We start from the raw sequence: 11,131 nt of genomic DNA, 5'->3' as shown, positions 1-11,131 counted from the left end.
TACTAGAACCAGAAGATATGACCACATCACTCCTATCTTATCCACACTGCATTTGCTCCCAATCAAATTTTGCATTGATTATAAAATACTACTATTGACCTATAAAGCAATAATGGTCTCACACCTCAGTACCTGGCGAACTTTTGGTCTTTTACGATCCGCCATGCCTACTTCAGTCAAAAGGTGCAGGCTATTTGTTGGTACCTCAAATAGTGAAGGTTATAGCAGGGGGTAGAGCTTTCTCTTACAAAGCCCCACAGTTATGGAACAGCCTTCCACTTAGTGTTCGGGGCTCAGACACAGTCTCAGTGTTTAAGTCTAGGCTGAAAACATATTTGTTTAGTCTAGTCAAGTCAACCCCCCCACATTCACTCTGGTTTGTCGACGGCCCTCATGTCTGTGTTACCTTCTGGCTCTCCCTTTTAGTTAGGCTGTCACAGCTAATCTTGCCAGAGTCCCTGCTTGCACTCTGCATGCAATGTACATTGTCCTTAACCATTACGGGACAAAAGCTTACCTAACAATCTCTCTCTCTCTCTCTCTCTCTCTCTCTCTCTCTCTGCTGAGCTACACATGCTACTCCTGAGATGCCAGTGATCCTGACCCCTTCTGCTCTCCAGACCTGCCTGATCCATCCTAATACCCTTCTTCTGGTTGGAGTTCTCATCAGTTGAGATTGCTCGCTGCTGCTGGGGGTGGCCTTGACCACATGGATGGCCTTAAGATCACTGGGATTGCTGGGGTGGTGCCTCTTGGGGGGCATGGAGATGCAGGGAGTTGTACTGTGATGGATTGTGAATGCGACTGCTGTGGTGGCTTTGGGGCTGTGGTTGCCATGAGCAGATTGGTACTCAGGACTCTATCAGTGTAAAGTGGATTGGTTTAACAAACGGGACTTCTTGTGAAAACTGTAATGAATTTACTGATTGCACAGCTGCACTATTTGTCCACTTAGTACACTGTTATAGAGGGGATTTATTTAAATGGCACTATCCGTTAGCACCCAGATGAGGGTTGGGTCCCTTTTGAGTCTGGTTTCTGTATTTCTGTAAAGCTGCTTTGTGACAATGCCCATTGCTAAAAGCACTATACAAATAAAACTGAATTGAAATTGTACACATGATAATCTGTCCTCTAACTCCAAATTCATCACAACCTGGGGAGAAATATTTTTGTTTTCAAAGAATTATTGCCTCTGGCTCCAGGTGCAGTTGAAGTAGATGTTCTGATTTGCTCAGCTTTACGTCACTCATATTCAACTTGTGTTGATTGTTGGAAGTGTTGACAGTGGGCGGGGCATGAACTCACAGACAGTCACGTGGGCTTCAGATTAGTTAGTTAATTTTCTTAATGTCTGATATTAGAGAAAACACATGCAAAACCAGAAATGCTGCAATAAGCTGAAAACAAAATGGAGGGATGTGTGAAAAAAGCAGAACTCATAAGCTGAGTTATCACATTAGCTAAGTTATTCCTCTGACCAATGTGTTTATATTAGCATCCTTCATTACTTTTATTCTAAGTAACATCAATTATTCACATTAAAAACTACTTACACAATAATCCTCACTAAATCAATATACACGTTTCCATTAAGGTAAAATCAGAAAAAAAAATTTACTGTAAAAACGTGTGTGTGTGCGTGTGTGTGTGTGTGCGCGTGTGTTTATTATCCTACCTCAATGCCCTTTGCCCTCTGCAGAATAAACCAGGTAGATCAGTGAAGGTGAAACTCAGCAACTCCATTTTGTGAGGAGGGGAAAATAAACTATATCAAGAGTAAAAACGCAGTGAGTATCTAAATCTAAAGCTATAATATATAAACACACTGAAGTGACACTAGATGCAGAAGAGTTTTGTGGGTTTGTACTGAAGTTTTAATGTACACAGGTTGTTTTAGGACTTGATACCGTGACTATTTCCTGTAAGTGAACTCTGTGCTGATACAGGGTTTGATTTAACACACCGATGTTGGAGTGAAGTAAACGTGTGTCCTGCTGTAATCTGGAGAAGGAGACATGACCTCCAACATGAGTGTTCCTGGAAAACTGGACATAAAAAAATATGAGAGGTGAGTTACTTTTCCATTCACCAGCAATAAATACGCACCGTCTCATGGGAACAGATCTGTATCTCTAAACACTCACTAGTTAACAGAGGAACTAAACTTTGCTTTAAGGTGTTTAATAGCAGTGAATATATCACTGATCTGATGTAAGAACAGTTTAGAGAAATCATTCACTGAGAGAAGAGTAAAAAGGACTGTGTAATGTGTAGCATAAGAGCAGCATAGCTTTGAGTCAGTGAACTCTACAGGCTTTAAGACCCAGCTGAGTCAGTTAGCTGTGATTGGGACTCCTGATATCAGAGTAATTCCTGAGGTATGAGGCGAGTCTCCTGTTTGATTAAGTGTGCAGACTGTAGCTGAATTAAAAAGATGGAATTCTTGGTGTTTAATGATGAACACATTGTTTAACAGTGCTGAGACAGCAGAGTATTAATTATTGCTGATATTTCTGTTGTAATTCTAGAATGATGGAGGGAAAGAGATCAGACTCACCAGAACCCAGCTGTGTGTCCATGAAGAGTGACTGGTCAGTGGATCCTCCAATTACCTTCAGAGACAGAGACAGTTCTACTGATGTGAGGTCAGTATATTGAGGTGTTTTACAGCAGTGTTCCACCTGATCAAACTCACTCGTCTCATTATGAAGCCCTTCATGAGCTTTATCAGGTGTTGAAGCAGTAAAACACTAAACTGTGCAGTGCGGCAGCTCTCGGACTGGCAGTGAGGAAAACTGCTTTAGGAGTTCAGTTCAGCCTGCAGTCCCTGAGCTGGAGGGTCTGTGGTGCTACAGAAGAACATTTACACCTGGGAAATTAATGACTATATAACTATGTTATTCATTCATTTAAACATTTGTTTCTAAATATGTTAGTGTCAGTCAGGAAATCCTGAAATCAGTGTATTGTGTTAAAATTGCAGTAATTGATTTTTCCATGTACATATCACCTAAAATTTGCAGAACATGAAAAAAACAAAACAAAACAAAAAAAAAAAACAATGGTCATGGCCTCGGCATAAGTGTATTATGCAGCTGAAAAAAAAAAAAAACGTTTGGAAATCAGCTAAAGTCAGGCCTAATGTCTGTCATCTTATAGACACTCCCTAATGCCCCTTCACTCAGTCCCCATCTCAGCTTCCCTCAGGAGAGGAAAGTAACATCTCCAAAGCTCTAGGTTTGATACACTGCATGGCCAAAAATTTACAGACATCTGACCATAACGTTCATACAGCATGTGCTTGTTAAACATCCCATTCCAGATTTAGTCCCAATTTGCTGTTATCCTCCACTCCTCTGGGAAGGCTTTCCACTGTATTTTGGAGCGTGGCTGTGGGGATTTGCCTATTGAGCCACAAGAGCATTAGTGAGGTCAGGTACTGATGTTGGGCGAGGAGGCCTGGGGGGCAGTCACTGTTACAGTTCATCCCAAAGGTGTTCAGTGGGGTTGAGGTCAGGGCTCTGTATAGGCCTACCACTCCAACCATGGCAAAATTTGTCTTCATGTGATAATGACAGTGTGCACAGGGGCATTGTCATGCTGGAACAGGTTTGTGCCACTTAGTTTTAGTGAAGGGAAACTGTAAAGTTATAGCCTACAAAGACATTCTACAGTATACAGTTGTGTGCTTCCAAATTTCTGGCACCAGTCTGCGGAAGAACCACATACGGGTGTGGTGGTCAGGTGTCCGCAAACTTTTGGCTATATAGTGTACCTTCAATAAGGGACACCCCTTCTAATCTGGGAATAGATGGGATATTATCAGCATGATTAGGCTAATTTGCACTAAACTGATTAGGCCTAGTTATATAGCCCAACATTACACTGATCCTGATGTTAGCCTAAGAACATGATTATTTTACATAATGTAAACATTTATTAAACTACAACATACCGCATCATCCTCAGGGGAAGTCTGAGATAAACGGAACTGAGTGATTCCTCTGTCTTCTGTTCTTTAGCCACTCGGATATGATTATCACCTGCTGCATACTCCATGGTAAACTGTACAGTACTACAACTGCAACATAGCCTCTTGTATTTAACAGGTGAACTGTGCGACTGAGTCTCTATAACCACCACAATGATGCATTCTCACATAGTGTGTTCCCATCATTCCCTGCCCCATAACACTGAGTTTGAGCTTCTACACAATTTCTTGTGAAAATGGTTTGATTTTAGTCACTATTGCGTTTTTCTCACCACTGTGTATGCATGAAATGATGTATATGAGAATACGGGATAAATCACGTCCATTATTGACTCAATAAGAGACACAGCATTTTACTTTCTAGTCCCATATTATAAGGGACTTGTGGCAATCCATAGGTAAATGGTGCAATAAAGGCACTCTTCACCATCCTCCTAAATCACTATGAGAGAAATTTTGCTTATTTCTAGTGCTATACCTTCATTCATGCTGCTTTTGGCTGTGTGACCAAAAACTAAATGTTAAAATCCAAATATCAGCCACCTGGCACAGTGGACACACAAAGCACTGAAGCTCGCCGATGTAACAAGCAGAGTACCTGTGTAACATGATTAGACAATAAATCACTCAGCCATCCTGTATATAAACTAGCCTATAGCCATGCTAGTCACTGTTGTTAACAGCTAGTGAAAGTGTTTTAGCTATGAAAGAGAACCACAGATGTGCTCCAGTGTTGTCCAGCATTGAGGCGTTGAGTGGAACAAAATCAAAAATGGAAAAATGAAAAAAGAGCTAGTCAGTTGGAGGAAACTTTTCACTTTATCACATTATCACCTAATTCTGTATAAGAGCTGTGTGCTGGGTAAATTATAAAGCATAATTAAGTAAAGTATTTTGTGTAAAGTATACTTGTAGTATAGAGAGAGTGCTCCATACATCAGTTCCTAATTATTCTACAGTGTCTTACATTTATGCTGTGTATTATTATTCTTACTGCTCCACTTTTCATTATTATGCATTTCCCCACTATTCTGTTATTCTATCATCATTATTCTGTAATTAGGGATTTTTATCACCTAGATCTAAGTAACGAAGTAAAGCAATAAATAATAATAAATAAACTTATTATAAACTTCTTATAAATAAACTGCCTCATTCATAAATTGAAATTGTCATAGTAATGCTAATCCTTGCTAATGATAGATGAGGTTTATTTGATAGTTTGTACTCTAGCTGAACTTTACTCTACAAGCCACCATAGATCCTGGCGGTGGGGCTTTGTGAACATAGGCGGAAATTGGGGGCAGGCTTAAGGAGTAAAAATCATAAGTCATAAATGTCAAAGCACATACTTAACTGTTGGAGACCTGAACTTTAAAAAATGTTCTTTAAACAATTTACCTATCTTACCTCATGCACCTTTAAATATCTTTATCTTTGTGTTTTTTAGTGTGTGTTGTACAGCTATGAATACAAATAGTCCATATTACATGTTGTGTTTTTTTTTGTTCACAGATCACTAAAGAAGAAATCAGACATCAGCAGAAATCACTTGGAGTCCATATTCAAGGTGTGTGTGTGACTTGTGTTGTTTTATCGATGTACAGCAGCATTATGGGTAATCAGACAGTTGTAACTGTGATAACAGACAGAGGTTTTTTTTTTTGTTTGTTTTGAAAAATAAAAGCATCTCTCACTGTGTAACATTATAATATTTAGATCTGTTACTGTGTGTTTCTAACCAGGAGCTGGAACACAAAGTCATCACTCTGATAAAGAATGAGCTGAAGAGGTTTAGGAAGATCCTGAGTCCAGATTACCCAGCATGCACTGAGAGGGAGGTGGAGGATGAGGAGGATCTATACAGTGTCAGAGAGGGAGCGCTGAAGATCACACTGCACGTCCTGAAGAAAATGAACCACACAGATCTCGCTAACGCACTGCACAACAGTAAGAGCGCTGAGTCATGGCTTTATTCCATCAGGTTCACTTTAGAGAGAGGAAGTTGTTTTAGATATTAACACTTTTAGGTTTAAGTTTGATTTTAGTATCATGTACATCTGGTGCTTTTCTGTTCTGTTCGTGGTCCAGCTTGTGGTTACTCTGTAAAATGGTCTTGTTCCTTTAGTAATATTTAGTACATTTATTAATATTTAGAATCAGGAATTAACAGCAGCATTTGAAAGAATTTTACATTTTATATTGTGCTCAGTGATTTTGCATTAAAACATGCTATTACTTTGTTTATTAGAACTTGCCTCTGTGTATCAGTCAAAGTTGAAATCCAACCTGAGAGAGAAGTTTAAAAGAATTAATGAAGGAATCTCACAGCATGGAAGCTCAGCATTTCTGAATGAGATCTACACAGAGCTCTACATCACAGAGGGTTGGAGTGGAGATGTCAATAATGAACATGAGGTGAGACAGATTGAGACGGTGTCCAGGAGACCAGCAACACGGGAGACACCCATCAAATGTAATGACCTCTTTAAAGACAAGTCCATCAGAACTGTGCTGACTAAAGGAGTTGCTGGAATTGGAAAAACAGTCTCTGTGCAGAAGTTCATTCTGGACTGGGCTGAAGGAAAAGCAAATCAGGACGTCTTCTTCATGTTTCCACTTCCCTTTAGAGAGCTGAATTTGATAAAGCAGAAAAATCTCAATCTGATGAATCTTCTTCATCACTTTTTCCCAGAAATGAGAAAACTACAATTAATAGGCTCCTACAAAGTGGTGTTGATCTTTGATGGTCTGGATGAGTGTCGACTTCCTCTAAATTTCCAGAACAATGAGAGATTGTGTGATGTGACGGAGTCAGCCTCAGTGGATGTGCTGCTGACAAACCTCATCAAGGGGAATCTGCTTCCCTCTGCTCACCTCTGGATAACCTCTCGACCAGGAGCAGCCAATCAGATCCCTCCTGAGTGTGTAGACCAGGTAACAGAGATACGAGGGTTCCGTGATCGTCAGAAAGAGGATTACTTCAGGAAGAGGATCAGTGATCAGAGCCTGGCCAATAAAATCATCACACACATGAAGTGTTCCAGAAGCCTCTACATCATGTGCCACATCCCAGTCTTCTGTTGTATTTCAGCCACTGTTCTAGAGAGAATGTTGGGTGAAGCAGAGAGTGGAGAGATCCCCAAGACTCTGACTCAAATGTTCACACACTTCCTGATCTTCCAGATCAAACACAAGGACCAAAAGTACCATCAGAAATGTGGCCCTGATCCTCAGCAGACCAGACAGAGTATCCTGGCACTGGGAAAACTGGCTTTCCAACAGCTGGAGAAAGGAAACCTGATCTTCTATGAGGAAGACCTGAGAGAGTGTGGCATTGATGTCAGAGAAGTGTCCGTGTACTCAGGAGTGTGTGCCCAAATCTTGAGAGCAGAGTTTGGGCTTCACCTGGCGAAGGTGTTCAGCTTTGTACATCTGAGTGTTCAGGAATTTCTGGCTGCTTTATATGCATTTCTCTGCTTCATCAGCAGAAATGTAACAAAACAACAAACCACTGATCTGTCTGATCTTTTCAGAAAGTCAAACATGTCCAATTTCCTCAGGAGTGCAGTTGACAAGGCCTTACAGAGTAAGAATGGACACTTGGACCTATTCCTTCGCTTCCTTCTGGGTCTCTCACTGGAATCCAATCAGACTCTCTTACGAGCCTTAATGCCACAGACAGGAAGCAGCTCTTACAGCAAACAAGAAACAGTCGAGTACATCAAGGAGAAGATCAGGGAGAATCCATCTCCAGAGAAATCCATCAATCTGTTCCACTGTCTGAATGAACTGAATGATCATTCTCTAGTGCAGGAAGTTCAAACTTACTTGAACAGAGGAGGTTACAGTCGTCTCAGTGGAAGCAGACTCTCTCCTGCTCAGTGGTCAGCTCTGGTGTTTGTGTTACTGAACTCACAACAGGAGCTGGATGAGTTTAATTTGAGGAAATATGACCGATCAGAGGAATGTCTTCTGAGGCTGCTGCCAGTGGTCAAAGCCACCAGAAAAGCTGTGTGAGTATTTTTATTTATAAATGTATTACTGCATATTTTGTTATTTTAATGTAACACTGAACTGTACTGTTTGGATTAATGCTTTTTAATAGTTACTCTAATCATCTTCAAATAAACACATTTTACTCTAACAAGAAATGTCTGCAATGAGGACTGGGTGATATGGACAAAATCTTTTATGAAGATATAATAAAGAAGAAAATAATTTCAGATCTTCATATATATATTTATATTTACTGTATATATATATATATATATATATATATATATATATATATATATATATATGTGTATATATATATATATATATATGTGTATGTATATATATATATATATATATATATATATATATATATATATATATATATATATATATATATATATAATTTTCCCGCAATTTTCTCCCTAATGTAGTCATGGCTGATTCTCACCCTCCAGTTCAGTATCCCCTACCAACTTCCCACACAAGTGATGCCAACCATATCTTTTCAAAATGCTCATGCAAAATAACACACTTGGAGGAAAGCGGTATCTGCCCACTTCTGTATACATTAGCTCCCATGATCAGTTAGTATCACTGTGATTGATAGGGGAGAGAGAGTATACCACCTCTCCCTCCCTGTGAGCAGGGACTCACTTGCTCACTTGGACTCCTGGCCACTGATGGCTGTGGCATCATCAGGATTTAAACTCACGATTTCTGGAAAATAGGATGAACACTCTTCTGTTGCTCCACTCAGGAGCCTTTTTTTACTAGTACACTGCAAGTAGCTCCTTGCACTGACCTTAGTCACATAAATCAGCTGCCAAAAGTGGCTTTTACGACATTGGAAATATAAAAGTATAATCAAGACTATCTATCAATAGACATTATTCATTATTCTATTTTATCATTCTATCACCATATCTCAGCACTATGTGCACTGAGAGGCATGTGAGAGAGAATAAGGTCACTTTCACCCCTACCTTGATTGGTTTTGACCTCTAAAAATTTATTTTTATGTTGGGCCTGCTTGGATGTATGTGAACACTCCACCTGTACTCAGGTACACACCAAACAACTAAACCAGTGTCTGTGTAAATTCGAGGTCTCGAGGTGACAGATTTGTAACTGTATGAGCACAGAGAACAAGACACACCAACTGTTTTATCGTCTCCGTGCAATTCAACATATAACTTGCTGTAAAGTACGGCTAGTATTGGCATGTTATTACCTGGTAGTGTCCAGTTCTATAATTCTTCATTTTCTGTAATAAAATGCACTATATCTGCAGTGTTGGTTGTAGAAACTTGAACACAGATCAGAGTGTATTGTTTGTAGGCTGCTCGCTCTCACATGTGTGTGTTATGTACATGACCTAATGGTCTTATAATAAATTGTAGCTGAGAGATAGTGGAGTGCAGAAAGACGTCCCTGCTCCTGTAAATGTGCTGATGTGGCGTCCTGTGATTTCTGTGTGTGAGAAACACACTGACATTTCTGTTACATGTTAAACTTTAGCTGTATTATGGCTGTGTTTGTGTGTTTGAGATCAGTGTTCTGATATTTCATCATTTCTCTTCCAGGCTGTGTGAGTGTAATTTGACAGAGGAAAGCTGTAGAGTTCTGTCCTCAGTTCTCAGCTCAAACTCCTCCAGTCTGAGAGAACTGGACCTGAGTATCAATAAACTGCAGGATTCAGGAGTGAAGCTGCTCTCTGCTGGACTGGAGAATCCACACTGTACACTGGAGATACTGAGGTATACACACACACACACAATAAATATGATGTACTAGCTCTAGGAGCATCACTAAATATTATATACAGAAATTATATTGTGTGTGTGTAAGAGAGCGATATACAAATACATATTCATTTACATTACATTTATGACATTTGGCAGACGCCCTTATCCAGAGCGACTTACAAAAGTGCTTTGAAGTCTATCAAAATATACATTCTGATACAGTCTTGCTAGGTCACAAACTGGGAATACCATCATTCTAAAAACTCTGTTGGGGAGATACTAGACAATACAATTTTTTAAAGTGCTAATTTAAGTACTTTAGGAAGAGGTAGGTCTTTAGTCATTGTTTGAAGACTGCCAGTGACTCAGCTGTTCAGACATCTAGGGGAAGTTCATTCCACCACCTAGATGCCAGAACAGAGAAGAGTCTCGATGTACCCTTCCTTGTACCCTGAGAGATGGTGGGACCAGTCGAGCAGTGCTAGAGGATTGGTGGGAGCGTGGTGCCGTGTGGGATGTGATAAGTGCTTTGAGATAAGTGGATGCTGGTCTGTTCTTGGCTTTGTAGGCAAGCATCAGTGTTTTAAATCTGATGCAGGCAGCTACAGGACGCCAGTTGAGGGAGCCTAGCAATAGGGTGGTGTGGGAGAACTTAGGAAGGTTGAAAACCAGTCGTGCAGCTGCATTCTAGATCAGTTGCAGAGGACAAATGGCGCTCAGAGGCAGACCTGCCGGGAGTGAGGTGCAGTAGTCCAGTCTTGAAATGACAAGGGACTGAACAAGCACCTGTGTGGCCTGTGTGGAAAGAAATGGACAAATTCTTCTGATGTTACAAAGGAGAAATCAGCATGAGCATGCCAGATTAGTAATGTGAGAGGAGAAGGACAGTTGATTTTCCATGGTTACCCCAAGGTTGTGTGCAGTAACCGAAAGCGAGATCAGAGAATTGTCTAGGGAGATTGCAAGATCATGACATGGGGATGAATCACCTGGGATGAACAGCAGTTCAGTTTTGCTGCTATTGAGTTTCAGCTGATGAACTGTCATCCATGATAAGATGTCTGCAAGACATGAATGTCTGAGGGAGGGAAGGAGAGGATGAGTTAAGTGTTATCTGCATAGCAGTGGTATGAAAACCCATGTGAGGATATGAGCGCACCAAAAGATTGAGTATAGATGGAGAAGAGGAGAGGACCAAGTACTGAGCCTTGTGGGACACCAGTGGAGAGTCTGTGGGGAACAGATGTGGATCCCCTCCATGTCACCTGATATGACCGACCTTCAAGGTAGGATGCAACCCATTGCCATGCTGCACCACAGATTCCTAGGCTCATGAGGGTGGACAAGAGAGTGTTATAGTCCACTGCTGAAAGGTCAAGGAGGATGAGGACTG

The 11,131-nt window shown here is 40.6% G+C and overlaps 1 protein-coding gene across 1 annotated transcript; it reads left to right on the top strand.

Moving 5' to 3' along the window:
* Window positions 1-1,901: 1,901 nt before the first annotated feature.
* Window positions 1,902-10,540, top strand: LOC128318878 (NLR family CARD domain-containing protein 3-like). Its single transcript, XM_053236999.1, has 6 exons — window positions 1,902-2,071; window positions 2,532-2,648; window positions 5,510-5,564; window positions 5,740-5,944; window positions 6,246-8,010; window positions 9,577-10,540. The coding sequence occupies exons 1-6, from the start codon at window positions 2,019-2,021 to the stop codon at window positions 9,785-9,787; spliced, it is 2,406 nt and encodes an 801-aa protein (XP_053092974.1). The 5' UTR covers window positions 1,902-2,018; the 3' UTR covers window positions 9,788-10,540.
* Window positions 10,541-11,131: the final 591 nt, after the last annotated feature.

This window comes from Pangasianodon hypophthalmus, chromosome 9 (genome assembly GCF_027358585.1).
Source record: "Pangasianodon hypophthalmus isolate fPanHyp1 chromosome 9, fPanHyp1.pri, whole genome shotgun sequence".
Taxonomy (NCBI): Eukaryota; Metazoa; Chordata; class Actinopteri; order Siluriformes; family Pangasiidae; genus Pangasianodon; species Pangasianodon hypophthalmus.
This window is presented reverse-complemented; position numbering and strand designations above follow the sequence as displayed.